General features: G+C 44.3%; 1 protein-coding gene across 9 annotated transcripts in view; it reads left to right on the forward strand.

Annotated features, from left to right (window-relative positions):
* Positions 1-3,027: 3,027 nt before the first annotated feature.
* The window catches only part of KIF13A (kinesin family member 13A), a 216,661-nt gene continuing 196,406 nt past the window's right edge, over positions 3,028-23,282 (forward strand). For 5 of the 9 annotated variants that reach the window (XM_060614716.3, XM_060614717.3, XM_060614720.3 and 2 more), the window contains exons 1-2: positions 3,029-3,207; positions 3,509-3,599. In XM_060614716.3, coding sequence (XP_060470699.3) covers positions 3,153-3,207; positions 3,509-3,599 — 146 coding nt within the window. In that variant the 5' untranslated portion in view covers positions 3,029-3,152. Of the gene's footprint in view, positions 3,208-3,508; positions 3,600-23,282 lie in introns of those variants that run through there. The other 4 variants (XM_060614713.3, XM_060614715.3, XM_060614714.3 and 1 more) reach the window with 2 other exon arrangements.

Genomic DNA, 23,282 nt, shown 5'->3' on the forward strand with positions numbered 1-23,282 from the left:
AGAAGGGTTTGGGGAAGAGGGAAAGAGACACTAATCCCTGTATTACTTTCCTACAGCTGCTGTTACAAATTACCACTAACTGTGTGGCTTAACCCAACAGAAATTTATTCTCTCACAGTTTTGGAGGCTACAAGTCCAAAATCAAGGTGTTGAAAAAGCTATACTCCCTGTGAAGGTTCGAGGAAAGAATCTTTCCTTGCCTCTTTCTAGCCTCTCAGAGCTTCTGGAAATTCTTGGCATTCCTTGGCTTGTGGCTTCCATCCCTCCTATCTCTGCCCTCATTTTCACATGGGTATCTTCTCCATGTGTGGAGGTCCAAACCTCCCGGTTCTTTCTAAAGATGCCAGCCATTAGATTTAAGGTTTATCCCAGGATGACCTCATTTTAACTTGATTAATGCCTACAAAGACCCTGTTTTTCCAAATAAGGTCACATTTGCAGGTACTAGGGGATTAGAACTTGAACATATCATTGGGAGGCACTATTCAACCCTCTCTAATTCACTCTGATGGACACTAGAGAACATTGGCATAGCATGGGGATGGAATCTTACTTGTGAAAAGGTTCTGGGTGAAGTGAAGGATTTCAGGAACAGGGGAGGTAATATTAAATAGGGTACTAGATTACCAGGAGGCAGTTTTTTTGAGCGATAGAATAGCATGCATGATCAAAGGATAAAATTTTAATCAGGAAAAAAAAATCAGCTTGGAAGCTGGGTATAGGAGAGATTGTAGAGGGTAAAACTAGGAAGTTCAGTTTTGTTTTGTTTTTTTAATATTTATTTATTTTTGAGAGAGAACACAAACAGGGGAGGGGCAGAGAAAGAGGGAGACAGAGAATAGGAAGCAGGTTCCAGGCTCTGAGCTGTCAGCACAGAGCCTGATGCGGGGCTTGAACCGACAAACTGGGAGATCATGACCTGAGCTGAAGTCAGAGGCTTAATCGACAACTATCCAGGCGCCCCTAGGAAGCTCAGTCTAAGAGGATGTCTGAGTAGCCAGAAAGTGAGGAGAAAGGCATAGAACTAGATGGTTAGCCCCAGGAAGTTGTTAATCTTGCCTCTCTTCTTTTTTTAAGTTTTATTTATGTATTTTGGAGAGATTGAGAGAGAGAGGAAGAATTCGTGGGAGAGGGGCAGAGAAAGACGTAGAGAGAATCCCAAGCAGGCTCCACCCTCAGTGCCCTTGAACTCATGAAATATGAGATCATGACCTGAGCTGAAAATCAAGAGTTGGATGCTTAACCAATTGGGCTATCTGGGCATCCATCCCTAGCTTGCCTCTTTTGCTTAGCATTATATTCCAAGAGCCTAGAACAGTGTCTGTCACATAGTAGGTCCTCAGTACTCATTTGTTGGGTAGATGAATGGGTGGACTGAATTAGCGGACCCGGGAACATTCAGAGGTGGCCTGAGTTAGCAGACCCTGCAACAGGATAGAAATGAGGAGGGGAGCACCTGGGTGGCTCAGTCCGTTGAACATCAGACTTCAGCTCAGGTCATGATCTCACAGTTCATGAGTTCAAGCCCTGCGCGGGCTCAGTGCTGACAGCTCAGAGCCTGGAGCCTGCTTCGGATTCTGTGTCTCCCTCTCTTTTTGCTCCTCCCCGACTCACACTCTCTCAAAAATAAATAAACAAAAGAATTAAAAAAAAAAAAAGATAGAAATGAGCATTACTTAGAGTCAAGCCCACAACGTGGCACCTGTTGGGAGACAGCAGGGAACCTCTCTCCCACCGCTTGCTCACACGGTCTGGCATTATACCTGAATCCAGTGCTGTTTTCCCATCAGAGTGTCTACAGAACAGGACACATACATTGTTTTATTCATGCTGTGTGCAGCCTTTATGGCACCGTGCGCACAGTAGGTCCCCAAGTCCCACAAATTTCAATGAACTTGTGAATGACTGAATTTCTACATGTAAGCAAAATCGAAATATTTCTCCCAGAGTTAAAGTCTGAATTTTAAACTTCGGTGCGCTTCAGAATTGCCTGGCACACAGTAAGCTCCCGATAAGCACTTGTTGAACCAAACAGAATCAATCAGATTCACCCAGTTCCGCCCTGGCAGCGAGGTCTGCATTTGGCAGGACGACAGAATCCATTGCTATTAAATTCTTATGTAAGAGCGAATGACCCTCCCAGCCTACTTGACGTCTCTCGCCCAGGAGAAGTGGAGGGGAAGGGAAGGGAAGGGAAGGGAAGCGAGAGCGGTGTTGAGAAGCACACACTCTGTCGGCGACAGATGCACAGATTCATTTCTAGCCTCGGGCCCCCACTTGGACCCGAAAAGACCGCTGCACCGGGTGTGGGGCGGGCGGAGGGGGCGGTGTGCTGGCAGTGCGGTCGCAGCGTATTTCATTCCGTGGGTAAGGCCTGCCCACCCGGTGCGCCCTGGGGCTCCCGGTCTGCGGGTGACAGCGGTCCCCCTGGGGGACTCAAGTTCCAGGCGGTGCTCCTGGGGGTCCCCGCGGCCGCGGGTGCCGGCACAGGCTTGGCCCGGGGCTCCCCAGGCCCCCGGCCCCCCCACCCCGGTCCAGTCTCCCCAGCGCCCGGGCCCCGCCGCGCGCCCCCCGCCCGGCCCGGCCTCCCCAGCGCCCCAGGCCCCGCCGCGCGCCCCCTCCCCCGGCCCAGCCTCCCCAGCGCCCCAGTCTCCCCAGCGCCCCGGCCTCCCCAGCGCCGCAGGCCCCGCCGCGCGCCCCACCCCCGGCCAGGACTCCCCAGCGCTCCGGACCCCGCCGAGCGCCCCCCGCCCCAGGCCTGGCCTCCCCAGCGCCCCGGGCCCCGGTGGGGCGGGGCGGGGCGCGGAAGATGGCGGCGCGGCCGGGCCCGGAGCGGGCGCGAGGGGCGGCGGCGCGGCGCGCTCGGCTGGGCCGGCGCGGCTAGAGCGGCGCCTGGGCCCGGCCGCGCGGCCTCCTCCCGCCCGCGCCGCCGCCGCGCGCCCCGCCCCGCGCTCCCGCCCGCCCGCCCGCCCGCCCCTCCCCGGGCCCGGCCGTGCCCCGCGTCGCGCTCCCCCGGGATGGCCCGCGCGCCTCGGCGCTGCCTAGCGGAGCACACGGCGGAGCGGCGGCGGCCGCGCTCGGGGGGCGCGCGGCTGCGGCGGCGGCGGCGCGGCGCGTGAGGGGCCGCCTGGGGCCGAGCGGGCGCCGCCAACATGTCGGATACGAAGGTAAAAGTTGCCGTCCGGGTCCGGCCCATGAACCGGCGAGGTGAGCAGCTTTCCGCTCGTTTTTCTCTGTGGTCGGGCCGAGGGCGGGGGCAACTTTGGAAAGTGCGGGCCGCGGGGCCGGTGGGGGGGGGGGGCGCGGCGAGAGCGCGGCGGGGCCGGGGCGGAGGCGGCGCCGCACTGGCCGCGGAGCCCCCCCCCCCCCCCACCCCCCCTTCCCGGGCGCGCGGCTCCCGGCTCCGGGCTCGCGGCTCGGCCGCCCCCCGGGAGAGCCCCGCGCCCTGGGGGCTGCAGGCGCGGATGCTCGGCTTGCGGCAGCGGCCCCCTTCCCCTCTTGCTTTCAGAACTGGAACTGAACACCAAGTGCGTGGTGGAAATGGAAGGGAATCAAACGGTCCTGCACCCTCCTCCTTCTAACACCAAACAGGGAGAAAGGTAAAGGGGAGCCGAGAGGGCGGGCAGGGGGGTCCCACCCGCAGTCTCCTACAAGTGGGAGCCCGGAAAATGGGATGGCTCTTCCGTATGGTTACGGGGACGGCTTCAAGTTTGTCGCACGCTCCTGTCTGAAGCTGTTACAAGTCCAAGTTCCTCTCCTCCCGCGGCACCCCCCCCCCCCCTTGTCCCCTCCCGTCTAGAGTGGCTTCAGGCAGGGCACCCCGGGCCACCGCCGGCACCAGTCCGCTGCGTCCCCGGCCGGCTTCGCGGCACCCGGACAGAGGGGGCCGGAGGGAACCCTACGGACGACCAGCCCCACATTTTACAGAAAAGAAGACTGAGGCCTGAGGGGGCAAGCGACCATCCCAAGGCCTTGTTTTCGTGAAACCCATTGCCCCTCGTTTTCCCCCTACCACTTCACAGTGTGCTTTATTTGGCAGAATTGCTTAGGGACTTTGTGTGTAAAATGAAGGGGGGGGGGGGGGCGTAATAAAGCCGAACAGTATTGTATGATGCAGGCTGAGGCGTGGACCATTTAAAGTCTATTATTTTGTTGGTGCTGGGTCTAGATAATGCCTGAATGTAATGCGCGAATTTTGATTTTCAAGGAAACAAAAGTAGTGCCCTGAGCTGCATAGACACTGGGGGGATGTTTAAAAAGGGGCTGCATTTACTAGATGGCAACATATTTGCATTTGAAAAGTGGTAACTCTTGGATCCTTATTAATTCTGCTCTATTCCACGCAGCAGTATGGGAAAATGCCTTAAAATAATTTGAATATTTGGCATTTTTCTGGTAAGCCCCTGAGAAGAAAACGGTTGGAATTCATTCAGCATCGCAGTGCAGTAGCTTGTAAAAATAGGAAAGATGAAAACTGTAAGTTTGACAGAATTAATTCCTCTGGGACATGAGTATTAAGTGTGTTTCTAAAAGTCACCTGTTGATCTACGCGCTACAATTTAGTGATTTGTGCTCTTGGGAGGTTTGGCACTGAATAGAGACTGAAGTAGGATTTGTTATTTTATTGCTAAAGGAAGCAACTCTTAACCATAAGGAGTGCTCTACTGTTAGCTACTGTTTGATGAAATACATAATCATGTGGTGTTCAGGCACAGTTTTGCTAAATTTTGGGGAAGAAGGTGTCAGGACGTGAGATTGGGAGTTCTTTGCATTTTGTACTGAGGCTAGAAATTTTTATTCAGTTTTCAGACTACCTATAGCAGATTGTTATGGTGATAGTAAATTGCTAAGTTATACTTCAAATGTTTGTTAAATGCTTTCAGTAATGGATCTATCCTTGGATAATATTTTTGGATGCATTGTAAATATTTATATTATTTTTAGATACATTCGTAGTACTATAGTTGTATACTTCATGGTGCTAACGAGCCAACTGAGTAAATTTAAATATTTACAGATTAAATTAGGTGCACACAGCATCAACATTTTTTTCTAAAACTGGGTATTTTTATGTTGTCCCCCCCCCCCCCCCCCCAAATTCTGCCAGGTCAGATTCTTCAAAGCAGCCGGGGAAACAGGTAGAACATTAATATTAGCTTCTATTATGTAGTTGTAGCTTCTGTTTCCTTTGCTGGTTTGGCACCTGCTCCTTGTCACTCTTAACCGTAGGGAGTGCTACTGTTAGCTACTGTTTAATGAAATGAGCTTTGTGATTCGTGGAGAGAAACATTTAATTCTGTGGAACTTGGATAGAAATGATAACTGTAGACGGTTGTTTAGAAATGCTCAATAACTAGTTGATCATTTTTAGGGCCACCACTGCAGATACTAATCAGGGTCTTTTAAGTAAAGGTTTGTAGGACGATTTGGGAATTTATCCATCTGCTTGCTTATTGGAATAGCCCCTTCTCTGAAGCTGTAAGAATAGCATTGAAACATGGGAGTTCTCTTGTTTTGTCCTCCTGACAGATAGGATTCTTTGGTGGATGGACCCTTCTGTGGAATTCTGCCTGGGTACCGGTCATGCAGTTTGCAGAATACTTGAGTGGAGTCAACTCCACAGAGCCGCTTGTAGGTTAGGACTATTGTCTTTGCAAGGATGGAGACATCAAATGCATTTTGATTTTCATTATGCGGCTTGGTGTCCTATTTCTCCACCAGGTTTTCACTTAAAGCAACAGTGCATTTAAAAATAGAAATGATTCCTCCCTTGGGCTCTGGGTTGATTAATTACAGCCATGCTTCATATTATGTTTGCAGTTCATTTCTATCATCTGTTTTGGGACAGAGCTCAGGGCAAGGTGGGAATATTATTTTTCTTACCTAGAAGTTCAAGTGTTTAAATAATATTGGCAGACCTATGTCAAAGTGAGAATTATTATTTTGCTGAAAATTGCAAGAAGTTGCAATGTATTAACCATGAGTAGAAAATTTAAATTAGTGGGTGAAAGTTTTCAGTCTTAACAAGTAAAACCAAGCAAGGGTGCTTTGATTTCCAGGGAAAGAAACAGGCTTAGCTTTCACAACTTTCCTCCTTTATGGAATCAAAGCCAAGACTACATGTTAAGGACCAAAAGATCATGGGGCTTCTGAGGTTAAAGATATTTGTGTTGAAATTGTAAGAAAATACACTACAGAGTTAATAGTTGACATATATATAATATATATAATATATAATACAATATCAGGTTAATAGTTGACACATATACTCATCACCTTTTTGAAATATTAAGACATATATGAACATCTTTCTTAAAATTCTATTGCATTTACCATTCGGGAGATATTTACGATGTTCAGATCATTTAGGTACCTCTCTCGGCACAGGGGATCCAAAGATCACTATGGGCCCACAATATTTTTGATATGTACCATATCATTTGGAAATTACCTGTTTCCTCTTCTGTCTCCTTTTGAGTTTGCAGGCTCCCTGAAGGCAGTTACCTTATCTTACTTCCCTTTGTGTCCCATGCCTCCAAATAGCACCTGGCACATAGCAGGCACTCAGCAAATGTCTGCACTGAGTTAGGTCCCCCAGTGTGATGGGGGTACTGAGGAAAGGCTGAGGAAGTGACCAAGGGTCCTGGCATCCTGCAGGGACAGATGATAGCATTTGTGTTGGCCTTGTGGTTGCTAAGAGTGTAGGTTCACATCTTCAAGATCAGGAGAAAGTCCTCTTTGTCAAAGAAAGCTTGAAAACACACCTGCCACAGATTATTTCTGGCTGATTGTGTGTCTATGCACACAGCACATGGACTAGGATGCAGAAGGAAGGCAGTTCAGGAAGAGGAAGAGAATAAGAAGCCCTAATTGCCAAAACAGGTAATAGTTTAAAAATCAAAGTATCAAGAGACACATCGTGCAAACTCTTTCACCCTGCTGTCTCCCTGGTTCTCACATCCCCTCATCTCTCCAAAACAATGTATATTTTTAGATACACATATACACACACACACATGTGAATCTATTGTTTATGTATATTTCAACAAATATCTTTAAATACCCATATGTTAATACTCATTCTTTTTTTATGTCCAGTTTGGATGGGAGTGGTGGTTTTAAAAACACAGATGGGTAGCTTATGAACCTGATTTTATAACTTTTAGGAAGTGAAGCTTTATTATGAAGAGTATAATGGAACTTGTTTCTGTAGATGTTTTGATCTTATTTTATGTAAGTGAATTGTTGGGTAAGCATTCACAGCAATGTGCATGTATAACCCAGCTAGGTGGAAAGAAAAATGGGCTAAATTTAGGCTCTTAGTAAAAAAGCATCAAAGTTTTAGCTTCTTGACCGATTTTTCCATACTGTGGGATGTGTGGTGTAGCTTGTAAAGGGTATGCTTGGTCTGTGGGAGAAAGCTATGTCTTAGTCAACTGTGTATATATTTTCTAGTTTATGTATTGTATGTTGTAGTTTTTGTTTTTTTTTTTCTCTCCAAGCTGGCTTTCCCTGCTATTCCAAAGGCTTCTAGGATGGCACCTTCTGCTCAAGTATCTTTGTAGATCAGAAATTTAGAAATTAGTGAAAGTCATATGAAATTTTAAAAAATAGATCACCTAAGGATCAGTAAAATTCCACATTATAAAATTATTTGGGTGACTTTGAATTCTCTTCTGTTTTCTGTGTTGTTATATTTCTCTCTAGCTCAAATATTATAGTCGATTGTAAGAAAGCAGAGCATTTAGATTTCATTAACTTAAGAGTGATCATTCTTCATGCATGACATTCGTGGTATTTTAAAGAGCTTATTATGGAATGTTTTCATTATCTGTCAGTGCTTTCCGTGTCTTTGTTTTAAAATAAAGGTAGATTGGAATTTCTTACTTCTAAGAAATAAGACTAAATGTAATTATAATGCAATGTAGATTAGTGTTTTTAAAATTATTTTATTCATAGTCCACAGTGAAAACTACATTTAACATCATGGACTGTGTTTGTGTGTATGCACGTGTATGAAGGTTCACAAAAATTTTACTATATGCAGTGTATCTGTTATTTTCTATCCCTCTCTGTTCTAATTCATTTTAGAAATGATGGTTGACTTGCTTAATAGATTTCATAACCTACTAATGGGTTACAAATTCATAATTTGAAAAACAGGTTTAGTGGGTAAGAGGCTGGGTTCTGAATACATATATGTATATATGTAATATGTGTATAAAATCTGTGCACTTTATGTATTTATTTAATCTCCACACGCAACATGGGGCTCAAACTCAACCCTGAGATCAAAATTTACATGCTTTTCTGACTGAGCCAGCTAGGTGCCCCTAGTGCACATAATTTAAAGTGTGAAGTAGTTCTATAATTTATAAGGGCTGTGATAAAAAAAGAAGGAATCCTCTTCTTCATTTCTTTCCCCAGAGGCAACTACATAATAGCAATTTTAGCCTATTCTTTTGGAATTTCCCTCCATATTTCTGAATAACATACTGGTAGTGCTAGTTTCTTATGTGTGTTGTGTTCTCTTTCAATGCTCTATCCCCACCTCACCCCCAAATTCTTCCCATCCTCCATTTCCCCAGTATGGTTATATGGTAATTTTGATAATATGAATATTTAGTATTTACATTATTTATATGACTATATAATATAATTAGCTGTTTACAGTTGAGCCATGTGCTCTTCTGTGGTTTCTTTTCACCACAAAAAATTGTCATACAATTTTTTCCCCCCTGGAGTTAACAGTTGCTTTTCTTTTTTCTTTAATTTGCTTCTTTTTCTATGTACTTATCCTTAATTCAACATTTAAATCATTAAATTTTATCTGCTCCTTACCTAAATCTCCTTTCAGGAAATTCAAGAACATTCAAATACATTAAGTTCTCTCTTGATCTCATCTTTTTAGAGACATTTATCTCAAGCCTTCAAATGTGCTCCTTTATGAATGGGTAGTCTTCTGTGCCTGACTTAGCTATCACCTGGGGTTGCCTGTCACATTATTCTGAGGATTCCTTTTATCTCTTTTCTGTGTGGAATCTCTTGTTTTTCTGTTTCCTTTTCCTTTCTTGGTTTACTGCCTTAATTTTGTAGAACATATTCTTTTTTGTTTTTAATGTTTATTTTTGAGAGAGAGAGTCAGAGCAGGAACAGGGGAGGGACAGTGAAAGAGGGAGACACAGAATTCAAAGCAGGCTCCAGGCTCTGAGCTGTCAGCACAGAGCCTGATGTGGGGCTCGAATTCAAGAACCAGGAGATCATGACCTGAGCCAAAGTCAGCGCTTAAGTGACTGAGCCATTCAGGAGCATGTTCTTTAGTGGCTTCCATAGAAAGGGCAAAGTTTTTTGAAACCATGAAAATGTCTAATCTACCCACTCATCTCATTGATAGTTTACATGGGTATCAAATTCATTTTAGGGGCATCTGGAGCCTGCTTCAGATTCAATGTCTCCCTCTCTTTCTGTCCCTCCACTGCTCCCATTCTGTCTCTCTCTCAAAAATAAACATTAAAATTAAAAAAAAAAAATTCCATTTTAAAGACATTGGTTGCTCTGTTGTCTTTTATCTTCCCATGTTTCTGTTGAAAAGTCCAAAGTTAGGTTTCTAATCCTTTAGATGTTACATAGATTTTCACTTTCTAGAATCTTGTAGAATATTCTTCTCTGTTTTTGAGAAATCACAATAGGCCTTTTTGACCTGAGAACTTGTGTCCTTGTTCTACCTTCTAAGAGATTTCTCCACTTTATCTTTCAACCCTTATGTTTAATTTTTCTTTTATGCTATCATACTTTTAATTTCCAAGAACTCATTATTTGGCCTCTGCCTTTTTTTTTTTTTTTTTTTTTAGTAGTAGCCTATTTTTGTTTCTTGGTATTTTCACTCCCTTTCTGAGGACATTAATGATAGTTTTCTGTATATAGTCTACTTTTTTCTTTTAAGTGTGTTGTTTTGTTTGTGTTGATCTCCGTCTTCTGTGTTAAGGACCTTTGCTCAGTTGGAGCTGAATGCAGCTAGACTCTGGTTTCTCTGGGGCAAGGACTATATATGATTCATCTTTGTATTCTCAGTGCCTAGATTCAAGAATGACCAACACACCAACACAAAGGATTTTGTAAGTTCTCTTCACTGCTTAAAAAAAAAAAAAAATTATTAAAACCTTCTATCCAACCCTTTTTCTGTTTAACTTCCAATAATGGACATAAAAATAATGATTTCCTTTTTTTTTTTTTAACGTTTATTTATTTTTGAGACAGAGAGAGGACAGAGTATGAACAGGGCAGGGTCAAAGAGAGGGAGACACAGACTCGGAAGCAGGCTCCAGGCTCTGAGCTGTCAGCACAGAGCCTGACGCGGGGCTTGAACTCACGGACCGCGAGATCATGACCTGAGCCAAAGTCAGCCGCTTAACTGACTGAGCCACCCAGGCACCCTGATTTCCTTTTTCTTAAGAGCATATGTAAACCCTGTAGTTGAAGGTAGTAGTTGCCTTAGACGATGCTTAATTACAAGCATTCATGAAGATAATTAGTTGTAGCTGGTACAAAAAGCTGTAAAAAGTAGAAAAATCTTATTTTTGCATCACTCCTGCAAAAATTTTAGTTGAGAGATTTTTTTTGGAGTCAGTTTTCATTTAAAAATATGTATGCTTATGGGGCTGGGAAATTTTTTCTAAATGGTACCGAACTGGCCAGTTTATCAGCCCAGTTAACTTGGCTTCTTCTGGTAAAATCTAGTTGGACATAAGTGGATAACTTGGATTGTTTCCAATTTTTAACAAAATTAAATATGCTTCTCACTCATATTTTTAAGAAATTTACAGGAACAGGTTTCCTGAAGACATCAAGGTTTCTCAGAGTTATTCAACTACAGTTACCTTTTCTCAAATTTTCCCTGGAGCTAGAGTAGAGAACGTGTTTATGCATTTAGAATTTAAAGGAGTTTGGAGAATATTACCAGCATAGGAAACAAAATAGCAGAGAAACCAACACAGAAACGCTCAGAAAGATTACACCGTACCTTGACAACGTAAGAAATTCAGTTTAATAACAACGGAGCTGTCAATAAAGGAAGTAATGCTAAAATTTATATGAAAACATGTATTAAAACAATCAAGAGTTGATTTATGTGGGATTCAGGAGCTATGCTTTCAAAGAAGGCCACTCTACAAAACATTTCTGGGACTTTATGCTTGCAAATGTAAGAAGAAAATGTGAGAAATTCCTCCTGGGTAATTAGTTTATTTGGCATTTTATCACTCAACAAATATGTGGAAACTAAAAGAAAAAATGTCAGGTTTTCACATCTTTCTAAAGTTTTATTTGTAAAAATACACAATCCTTCTATTTGAATGTAGAATCTAAGGTTAAAAGGAAGAGTAGAAAGAAGAAATCCTTGTGACTCTCAGGAAAGGATAACTTGTCTAAGCCTAATCATTTGCCTCAGTCCTGTCTTGATTGCGTGTTTCTATGAGATGAACAATTCAGTGAGTCACTGATAAAGTAGTAGAACTATTTTACAAAATTGTTCTTGCAATGGACTTTTCACATCAAAGCACAATTCTATCTTTTTAGAAAGTTGCTTCCTTAGATACTCTAAAATGTTTTTCCATAGGTAACTTTATAAGAGGTATGGCAGAAAGAAAAAGGGATGGGAGTCATTGTCTGGCCAAGACTAACCAGTTATTCTTATTTTTCCTCTACCTTCATTTTGTCCTTGTCCAGGTAATACACAGATTTGCAATTTCAGTTTTCTGTTTTGCTTTTCTCTCATTTATATTTTTGTCATGCAACGTAAGTTTCACAATTATAATTTTAATAATTGAATGGTTTGTCGAGTTTCATGTAATTTTTAACCATTTAAATGTTTTTGGGCCTAAAGATTGTTTCTCTTAATGATTATAAATAACCGAGAGCATCTTTATGAGACTTTTTGCTAACTGAAAGGCATTTCTTCTCATGCAAATTTGCTAACTTAAGAATACACCTTTAGAATTATATGACTACATGAACTATTCTCTTACATTATAATGGAATTAAAAGCTGATGATTTATAGATTTAAATATGAGATAGGTCATGGGAAAATGATTTTGTGGGGTCAGTAACAAGACCAGTCGTTCTTGCCCTTGAGTGTGTGTGAGAGTCGTTTGGAGAGCCCCCACCCCAAAAAAGTTCTGATTGAGTCAGTCTGGGATGTGGCTTAAGAATTTGCATTTCTAACAAATTTCTAGATGATGTTGGTCTGTTAGCTCAGGACCGAGCTTTGAGAACTGGTCTAGATTAGCACTGTTCAATAAAATTTTCTGTGATGATGGAAATGTTCTATATATCTGCATCCAATATGGTAACCATTAGCCATATATGGTTACTGAGCTCTTGACATGTATCTAGTGCAACCAAAGAACTGTATTTTAAATTTTACTTAATTTAATTTTAATTTAAATTTAAACAGCTACACGTGGTAGATGGCTACCGTATTGGACAGCCCAGGTCTAGACATGATTGCATATTAGAATCACCTGAGGTGCTTTATTTAAAAAAAATTAAAACAAATTTTTTTACATTTATTTATTTTTGAGAGAGAGAGAGAGAGAGACAGAGTATAAGTGGGGGAGGGGCAGAGAGAGAGAGACACAGAATCCGAAGCAGGCTCCAGGCTCTGAGCTGTCAGCACAGAGCCCGACGTGGGGCTTGAACCCACACACTGTGAGATCACGACCTGATCTGAAGTCGGATGCTCAACCAACTGAGCCACCCAGGCGCCCCCCCCCCACCAATTTGTTTAATGTTTATTTACTTTTGAGAGACACACAGATACAGAGAATGAGTGGGGGAGGGGCAGAGAGACAGGGAGACACAGAATCTGAAGCAGGCTCCAGGCTCTGAGCTGTCAGCAGAGAGCCTAATGCAGGGCTTGAACTCAAGAACTGAGAGATCATGACCTGAGTTGAAACCAAGAGTCGGACACTTAATCAACTGAGCCACCCAGGTGTCCCCGAGGTGATTTAAAAATAGATGTCTGGGGGTCCCACAATGACTTCCATCCCTTTCTTTCTGGCTAAGCCGGGGTGCACCTTAGGCATTGGGATTTTTAAATGCTTTTCACATGTCCCAGTTCCGATTGTTGTTTAACAAGTTGCCCCAAGAGTTAGTGGTCTGAAACAACCATTTTCTTATGCCCATGGATTCTGTGGGTCAGGAATTCAGATAGAGCAAAGTAGGTATGACTTGTCTGTTCCACAAAGTCTGTGGCCTCATCCTTGAAAACTAGAAGTCTGAGGTGTAGACATTAGAAGGCTTGACCAGCTTGAATGTCCGAGGCGGTTAACTCACATGATCACCAGTTGGTTCTCATGTGTGGCCAAGGTTGAAAATCACTGGTCCAGCTTAATAAACCAGGTTTTAAAGGCCAGTGTCACACATTGTCCTTGGGTTTATTTTACCATTTTGATTGTGATCATGTACTCATAACCATTAACTTTCTGAAAATTAATGTAGGAAAGCCTCATAACTCAGGCTAAATATTTACCCTATTCCCATAATTTATGGAACTTTCATAGGGTTGTGGAAGTAAAGCCCCACAAAGCTAAATAAATTCTCTACCGCTAAGGAAAGAAAAAAAGCCTCCTGCTCTCTAGCCAGGTGTGTGTCATAAAAATTTCTCTGCTTATTTGTTTTTACTTGAATTGCAGCAGTAGGAAAGGAAGTACCTCAATTATCTAGATGTAGAGAGAGCCCTTGCCTCTTGCCTGGCCCATCCCTGGATACTGACTTACTGGGAAGCATTGGTTCTTCAGCTTTTCCAGCGGCCTGTGGGCCACAGTTCCCTGCCGTGGACCCCTGTGACGATGGGGTCATCCCAGCCTCTGCTCCTGTTCTGTCCCAGAGCCTGGGGACCCCTTGTATGTGGAGGGGTCTGCACAGCGGGACAAGCTAGAAGCTGGGGTGCCGCTTGGTTCTGCCACTGACGTGATACGGATCCTTGAGCTGGCCATCGATCCTTTTCCGTATGACCTTCTGCATCTGCAAAGTTGAGGGCTAGACCAGATAAGCGGTAAAGTGTTTTCAGCCCTGAAATTCAGATTGCTCCGACCTGTGCCTACATGTACAGTTGCATCCAACAGTGTCAGTAGGTAATGCTTATAGGAACTGAAGTGGGTTGTGTTGTAACTTGCTTCTCAGAGTGTCAGGAAAACTAGGGAGGACAGGGTCACTGTTCTCAACCGGCGGTTTGCCATGCAGTTAGCTGATGCAAGAAGTGAAGGCGTCAAGTGAAACGAGACAGCCACTAGCTCTCGCTCTCCGAAGTCGTTATCAGCCAGCCGAGGAGCCTGGGTCCCTCACAGACATTCTGCGTGCCTCCTACCTCCGCTAGGGCACCAGCTCCTGGATGCGCCCACAGGGGGTTGTAAATCATCTGATTTGGACCTTTGGATTCGTTTTCATCTAGTACCGTTGTGCTTTTTTGGGAACCAGTGATTTTTAAGCTGTTCTCCCAGGCATGCAGCTGTTTTATGTAATAAGCATGTATGCATGGGGGTGGAGAGATGACATTTCCAGAGCTATTTGCCTAAAGTGTCCTTGGGTAGCTTGTTTTATTTCTGAGGGTTCTGTTACAACCCTTCCAAACGTTGGTTGATGCTCTGTATTTCCCATCCTCCCTTGTGGGACCAGCTCTGGTTGGGGAGAGAGAGAGTGAGAGAGAGAGAGTGTGCGTGTACACGTATGTCCTTCTGGTTTGTGCTCTCTTACTCTTTCTTTTGAACGCAGAATGGGGTTACTGATTCCGGGCGGCTCTTCGGTGTCTGCTCTGTAGGTGTGATGAGCTTTGCTGCTGTTAGGAGCAGTGTGCGGAAAGCATCTGCCATTCCCTTGGGGGAAGAAGTTTGGAGTCTTGGAACAGGAAGGAAGCCTTGGAGGAAAGGGAAGCTTTACTCTCTGCTGTTAGCTCTTTGGGTCGTCTTGAGGAGACACTCCCTGGATTGTACATCCACCACCTAGGACCACAAATATTCCTTTGTCTCAAGCTGGGGGCCTCAGAGGAAAACCAAAAGGGGCAAACGGTGGGGAAATGTACAGACGTTGTATTACGGATACCAAGTAGATTTATCCCACATTTTGGAAGGCCACAAACAGTAAACCCACATGTAGTTTGTTGAACAGATTAACAGCTATTTATTTATTTAAGTTTATTTATTTTGAGAGAGAGAGAGAGAGAGAGAGAGAGAGAGAGAGAGAGAGAAAATCCTAAGCAGGCTCCGTGCTATCAGCACAGAGCCCAATGCGGGGCTTGAACTCATGAACTGTGAGATCAAGAGTTAGATGTTTAACTGACTGAGCCACCCAGGCACCCCTAACAAACCTTTTGATAGACTTACCTTCAATGGATTAATAATCAAGTCTTCAGAATTGATGCTTTATATGCCCACTTATCTATTATCTCAGCTAAACAGAGAATGTTTAAAGATTTATGGCTGAACCTACAGTTCTAATTGCCCTTTTCAAAAATGGGTAACAAACTGTTAGGGTTTTTTGTTTTGTTTTGTCATTTTGTTCTCTATCTTTACTTCTATTTATATACTTAATTAAAGTTTAGACTTCTCTATACAAATTGTAACGGTTACATTATTACATTGAGAAAGATCCTTAAAATTACTTGTTTCAAGGGTAATGTTTTGAGTAAGTAGGGAGGAGTGTGTTTGCGAAGTTTATCAAGATAATGGTGTTAAATCTGAGCAACTGTATCCAGTTTTAAGCATCTGCTTTTTTGACCTGGAGTTACAGAACAAATCGGTAACATTAGCATGGCAACATAACTAAGTGTTTTTGAAGCCTTGAACTATTGCTGGGTTTGATAGAATAATATTCATCTCTTGAGGATGACAGCTTAGTCTGTGCTTTTATGATGAATTATGCAGTGGAAATAATTTTACAAAGTTTCTGGCCTACTGTCCTCCTAAGGGACTTTTTTTTTTTTTTTTTTTTTTTTTTTTTAAAGTTCTCTAGCCAGGTTATTATTTAACTAGTTTTTTCCAAGAGTTAAAACTCTTTCCTTGCTCATTGGTTCCCAGACTTGAGAAGCAATTAAAAAAAAAAAAAAAAAGGGGCGCCTGGGTGGCGCAGTCGGTTAAGCGTCCGACTTCAGCCAGGTCACGATCTCGCGGTCCGTGAGTTCGAGCCCCGCGTCAGGCTCTGGGCTGATGGCTCGGAGCCTGGAGCCTGTTTCCAATTCTGTGTCTCCCTCTCTCTCTGCCCCTCCCCCCTTCATGCTCTGTCTCTCTCTGTCCCAAAAATAAATAAAAAACGTTGAAAAAAAAAATTAAAAAAAAAAAAAAAAAAACAATAGAAATAGGGGCACCTGGTTGGCTCAGTCAGTAAAGCATGGGACTCTTGATCTCAGAGTCGTGAGTTCAAGCCCCATGTTGGGCATAGAGCTTAGTTAAAAAAAATAAAAATGAAAAAAAAAAAAAACAATAGAAATAAAACTTTGGATAAACAGTTTCCAACTTCTTTAAAATGTGCCAGGCGAGCACACAAAAACACCAACTGCGTCTTGATACTTCATTTAATAAAATAAACTGCTTAACAACAGAAGGAAGGATATAATGAGAATTTAAACATTGGATAAGTCTAGCTTTGTAAAATACAGTTTAGCTTTGTAAAGCTAAGTTTAGCTTTGTAAAATAACCACATGGTTAATTCTCTCCTTTCCTGGGAATTGATGGGAGCATCACCACAGGTCACCCATAGACTGTGACGTGCAGTTGGATGTCCCTGGTGTCTGTGATATTTGGTAGTACATCAATCATTACAGTTGTCGGCATCTTGACTCCTTTGATCCTTCAGGCTAAAGCACATTCTATTATGGGGTGCCTGGGTGGCTCGGTCAGTTAAGCATCCAGCTTCAGCTCAGGTCATGATCTCTTGCTTCACCAGTTTGAGCCCTGCATCGGGCTCTGTGCTGATGGCTCAGAGCCTGGAGCCTGCTTCAGATTCTGTGTCTCCCTGTCTCTCTGCCCCTCCCTCCCACTCTCTCTCTCTCTCTCTCTCTCTCTCTCTCAAAAATAAATGAAACCATTTAAAAAAGTAAAGCACATACTATCAATGTTAAAAGTTTTTTTTTTTCTTTTAAAAACTGAACAAAGCATCCTCTTATGTGTATAATTGAATATTTCTAATGGTACAGGGTTCATCTTTGCTTTTGTAGTTTGATATATTGAAATCAGTCGACCTATCTACAAAAAAGTTAACCTAAACGGAGTTTAAAATTTCTTAAGTATAGTAAGTTACCTTGTATCCAACCTGGAGCTTTTACTCTGCATGAAGGGAAATCTTTTATTTGCCTTCTGCAATGTTTCTGTGGCCGTTAGTTGGGTATGAAGAACAAAGCATTGTGACAGAATGGTGTAGTGGTGTGAACTTTGGGGGCCACCTGCTTATGTTTGAGTCACTTACTGGCTGTGAAATGTTGGGCAAGTCCCTCAAACCTCAGTGCCTTGGTTTCCTCGTTTATAAAATGGAAATAATGAAAGTGCCAGACATAGTAGTGGTTGTAGGGATTGGCATGGTACCTGCCACATAGCACATACTAAGTGCTGATAATTTACTATTTTTATTACTGTGGAACACTTAAAGCTCATTGACCTGGGTTTTCTTCCTAATACTGTTTCTTAGTCATTCCGAGTTTAATATACGAAGTTTTGTTTGTTTTTTTTTTACATCTAAAAAGAGTAATTAAAGTAGGAAACCTCACAATTCTTTTGAAGTATTATGAAATTTCTGATTACTTTTGATTGAAGTGTATATGTCAGAAAGACTCTTTTGTCTTTGCAATGACCGTGGACCTTCAGCCCTGAGTTCTAGTTACTGGGTGCTGGTCTTTGTTACCTTAGACATAGTAGGTTTTCATAAAGTGTGGGTTAGTATTTGATTATATTTCTATTAATAGGATATAATCAGTGGTTAGTAGGCTTTATTTAGTGTAGGGGATTCTTGGATGGTTACTTCTACCTAGACAGAAATTGACTTCAGGGGCAATGGCTGTCTGAAGGTACTGATACATTGTGTTCAGTAATATTGGGTTTCTGTGCCTCTCTTTTTCTTCCTGAGGCGACTGATTTTATCATCCCAGTGCTCAGCTTGGTGACTCTTGTTCCAGTGGTTTATACAGGAGACGTAGACTCAAAGCATCTCTATTAAACATTCAAAATAGGGGCGCCTGGGTGGGTCAGTCGGTTGGGCGACCAACTTCGGCTCAGGTCATGATCTCGCGGTCTGTGAGTTCGAGCCCCGCATCGGGCTCTGTGCCGACAGCTCAGAGCCTGGAGCCTGTTTCGGATTCTGTGTCTCCCTCTCTCTCTCACCCTCCCCCGTTCACGCTCTGTCTCTCTCTGTCTCAAAAATAAATAAACGTAAAAAAAAAAAAAACTTCAAAATAAAGAAGCTATTTTACTTACTTATCTGGTTGTCTGGCACCCATTAAGTGAATGTATTTTATCCTTGGACCTATTCACTTATTTATTTATTTATTTATTTACCATAATCTTTTTGGAAAATATCTCTTGACTATTTCCTAGAAACATACTACAGTAATTTTCCTTTGAATTTCCTGGTCGTTTTCTTAAAATACTTTTTCAAAAAAAATATGTGTCTTGCAAACGTATATGCACGTGCATTTGTGGTCAGTTTCTTTTAATAAGGGAACGATGCATGCCATCAGACATCTCGATCAGGGTATCCAGTTGTGTGCAGAAATACAGAAGAACTAAAGAGGCACGTAACAGAAAAGTTTTGATGTGCTAAATACTTTGTACATTTACATGAACGAACACGAAGTGTGTGCTGCTTTTCTCTTTGTTCCTTGTGCACGTAAAACATCTGAGCCATCATTCATGGCTTGAGAAGTGGGGAGGAGTGCAGGGGAGTGTTTCTGCCATCAGCGTCTCCTTGCCCTCATGGTGCCCTCAGAGTTCACCCCTGCCACCCCTTTGTTCCACCCTTGGAAGCAAAGAATAGGATGGGGCAGGAGAAGCTGGAGGAACAAGGAAGGGGCCAGGTAGGGGCCTTGGGTGCCAGTTTATTGATGGCCTTGACTTTTCAGCCTTTCCCAAGGCCATCTCTGTGATCTAGAGACAACAGGCTGATTTGGGGAGCGCAAGGCCAGGCTACGTGTGTTTCATTCTGTAGCTGAAGTGTTTTATTTTTATTTTATTTATTTTATATTTTATTTTACTTTTTAAAATTTTATTTATTTAAAAAAAATTTTTTTTATTTATTTTTGAGACAGAGAGAGACAGAGCATGAGTGGGGGAGGGGCAGAGAGAGAGGGAGACACAGAATCCGAAGCAGGCTCCAGGCTCTGAGCCGTCAGCACAGAGCCCGATGCGGGGCTTGAACTCACGGACCGTGAGATCACGACCTGTGCTGAAGTCGGACGCTTAACCGACTGAGCAACCCAGGCGCCCCTATTTATTTATTTTTTTATGTTAATTTATTTTTGAGAGAGAGAGAGAGACAGAGACAGAGACAGAGTATGAGCAGGGGAGGGGCAGAGAGAGAGGGAGACACAGAATCAGAAGCAGGTTCCAAGCTCTGAGCTGTCAGCACCGAGCCCGATGCAGGGCTCGAACCCACGAACTGTGAGATCATTACCTGTGTCGAAGTCAGATGGTCAACTGACAGAGCCACCCAGGTGCCCCTGCAGTTGGAATGTTTTAAAATATCTGAAGTATGAGCTAAGCTTCAATTTTCAATTGAAAAGACAAAGCCTTTTACTTGATTAGTCAGCCTTGGTGATTAAACAGCCATTAAGCGCGTGTATCAGATCCTGTTAGGAAGTATCATTCTTGGCGTGACACTAAGTGCAGAGGAATGTTTTTATATGGGGATTCTGACAGAGGAGAGCTTATGCCCCTGTGAGAGTAAATAGATTTCAGATCAGTTACATGCTTGCAGACCTTTGCCTGCTTCTGTTGCCACGTGTGTTTGTTTGTTTGTTTGTTTGAATTAACTTGAATGCAGTGTTTGGCTTAAATGTCTGCATCCTGGATAGCCCTGGCTGTGGGGGTTAGTGACAGGGATCTCCTCCCTAAGCCTCCCATGTGGTGAATTCTTTCGGGGGATGTTGGTGACCCTGGTGGGATTGCTGAGCAGAGATGGGTTATACTCATTTAAAAGCAGTGAATCCATTGTCCTGATCATTCTCATGCTCCTCCATTCACGTGGCCCAAACCTGTTGCCCTGAATAAAGGGAAGGATAAATGTTGCAGAGGCCAGCTTGTTCACCTGTGTCTGCTGAAGACGCGCTGCTGTGGACAGGCAAGCCAACTGGTTCTTGAGCTGCTTGAGAGCTGGAAGGGGAGGAGCAGTGTGGTGTTGGGTGGGGAGGGGCAGCAGGTACAGAAAACTCTCCTTAGAGTCTGAACACATGGGAACTTTATCAAACCACAGCTGCCTCCTCCTGGCATCTCCTTTATGATACCAAGGCCCCCAGGTGGAATGAGCCTATTTGAGAATACAGTGTGTGTAGTGCAAGGTGCCTGCTGGCTGGAGCCTTCGCTCGTCCTACTGGTGCTCTTGTGTCATTAAGATGGCTCAGGCAGCCCTTGTGAGAGGGAAGTGTAGTTGAGAGAGGCTGCTGTTTTAGGAACGGATGTGCATTTCAGGGCCTGTAAATTGGGGGAAATAATAATACATTTCCAGTTTTCTGAAAAGCTGTTTTTCACGAAAGCTCTTTGGGTGCTGTGGCTTCTTGCCTGCAGAACGTGGCCCTTAATACAGACTTCTGACTTTGCAGCAGGGTGATTACATCCGTGCACACAGCCGCATGGACTAGAGTCCATCACATGGACTCATGAGTGTCCCTGCGTGAGCGTCGCTGGCAGGGGCAGGAGCCCTGGGTGCTGTTCTGGGTGCTGTTGTGTGGAGACCAGTCCTCACGGGCCTAGCATCTCATACGTTCTGGCTGGGTTCGCAGACAGATGCAAACAGGGCTCCCGGCTGCTTTGCACTGCCTCAGCAGATGATCACTGGGGTGTGTCATCTTCAGAACTTAGAGGACTTGTTTTTCATTTTGGCCAGGCTTTAGCCATAGCACTGGTCTGGAGTTTTGGGAGGGAGCTTGGCATTTTATTTTTTAATGGACTATCCAGGCTTTTTCTCCATTGGCCATAGAGGAGCTCTGTGGATGGTGGAGAGGAGACAGGGCTCATATAGGAACCATATGGGGACCTCGGTCCAAGGACACCTCCCACTAGCCACCTCCACCGCAGAGGTCAACCGGTCTTCTCAGGAGGGTGGGCACAGCTGGACAGGCATGAAGGGGCCCAGGGAATTCTGGTCACACAGCTCGGGAACCATGGGTCTGTGAAGGAACATGTCTGTTCCAAGGCTTCCGGTCCTTCCTTCTCCACTTGTTTCTAGAGTGTTTTATAGGTTGAAGTTACAGCTTACGGTGAACGTTCTGTTCGCGTGTTACCCACGTCCTTGCTTGTTTGTTTACTTCCGTAAAGCAGAATGATAGTCGTGAAGTGCCCTGTGTTCATTTACCGGAAGTTCATGATAGCTCTGTGAGTTCATCCGTGGAGTGCTGAGTAAATGTTCCCACACGCTCGAGTTGGAGATAGTTACCGGCTCCATGTTCCTGAAGAATTAGTGCAAATAGCTTATTGCCTCCTCTAGACGGCAAACTCGAGGGCAGAGCCCCTCGTCATGTCTCTTGTGTGTTCCTTCCCTGTTCCTTTCCCCCCAGCGGCGAGCACATGCCTTGTACAGACGAGGTGTCCTCTGGATGTTTAATGACTGGATACCATGAGAGATGTGGGGATATGCATTTTACAGGAAGAGCTGTGCCTTCGTACATGAATCTGTGGGCGGAATGTTTTTATTTCCTCCTCAGGCTGTGTCTGTCCCATCACTTGTGGTTCTCCTGCTTCTCGTCTGGGCCCCATGAGACCTTTAATTTCTGCGTTAGATTATTACATAATGATAGGGTCTGCACTGTCGTGTGGCTTTTTTGGAGAATGGCGGTACACATGTGGTTCCAGACCCATACAGCTCTGGCTGCCACTGCCTTGGGCTGACAAGCACAGGCCCTGGCTGCTAGCACGGCTCACAGGGAGATCGATCCAGCCAAGAAGCCACGCAGACTTTGACAGAGTTCACATTGTTGCTGTTTTCTGCACACCACCTGCGTGGCAGCCGCAGCAGCGAGTTCTCTGAGGGTAACTAGTGGGAGGGGATCCTGTCCTAGGCGAAGTGATTTCTGTTTCATCTCGTGTAGCGCCCGAGCTGTTGTGTGCCGCGTGGTCCCAGACTCGGGGAGACACCCACAGCAGCCTGACTCAGTTGGTATGGGGGTGAGTGAGATGATGAGACGTTTTTCCTGCGGTTGTCATGGACACAGAAGGGGCCGGTACCGGAAGGTTGCCCGTGCACCTTCCTCCAGCCTCCCCTGGAGTCTGGGGCCAGTTAACCGGGGACAGGTCTGTGAGGGGCAGGGCTGCTGACTCGCTTGCTTTTCCCCTCCTGGTGGGCAAGGGCGCCTCTCATTCTCCGGTTGCTGAGGGGCACGTAGGTTGATGCTGCGTCTTCTGCTTGTGCTTATGGCAGTTGTCTTTTTTTTTTCTTTTTTTTTCAATTTTGAAGCACTCATGTTAAACGGATGCTCCTAGGTAAGTCAAAAGCCCCTGGGTTCTGAGGGTTGTGAGCAGTCTGTAGCACACACACGGTGTCCCAAAATGCACATTGGAATGGAAGTCACATGAGAACGGCATTTTGCAGGGATAGCGTTGAATCTGTTTTTATTTATATGTTGAAGTAAGCCATTGCAGACTTTGTTAACTCTTTATTAAGAGTCTGCAGACTTTGTTAAATAAGCACCTCATTAGCAAGTTCTTTTCCATCCATCTCCCAACAATTATGAAACACTGAGTTATAGTCCCCTGGCTGGGCCTTGTTGGTTCAGAAATCAGTTCAGGAAGGCAGAGCAGCTGTCTCCAGCCGGATGAGAGCAGGAGAAAATGCACTGGGGGTCTTACCTGCAGGGAGTGATGGAGAAGGGGCTCTCTGGAAGTTGTTACCAATAGCAACAGCGGTCTGATGGGGTCGTTCCTGACCGGAGATCACCAGGCATCTCAGCTCCTGCAACGTGCAGTCCTCCAGAAAGGCCTTCGATAGTTTTCTCGGCCTTAGACAAGTTTGGTTTTCCAGTCTTTGAGTGTGAGACGGGCTCCTGCTAGCTTTCTTTCTTCATAGCACTTCTGAAGTAACAAAATAACCAACA

Source organism: Panthera onca, chromosome B2 (assembly GCF_046562875.1).
Source record: "Panthera onca isolate mPanOnc1 chromosome B2, mPanOnc1 haplotype 2, whole genome shotgun sequence".
Classification (NCBI taxonomy): Eukaryota; Metazoa; Chordata; class Mammalia; order Carnivora; family Felidae; genus Panthera; species Panthera onca.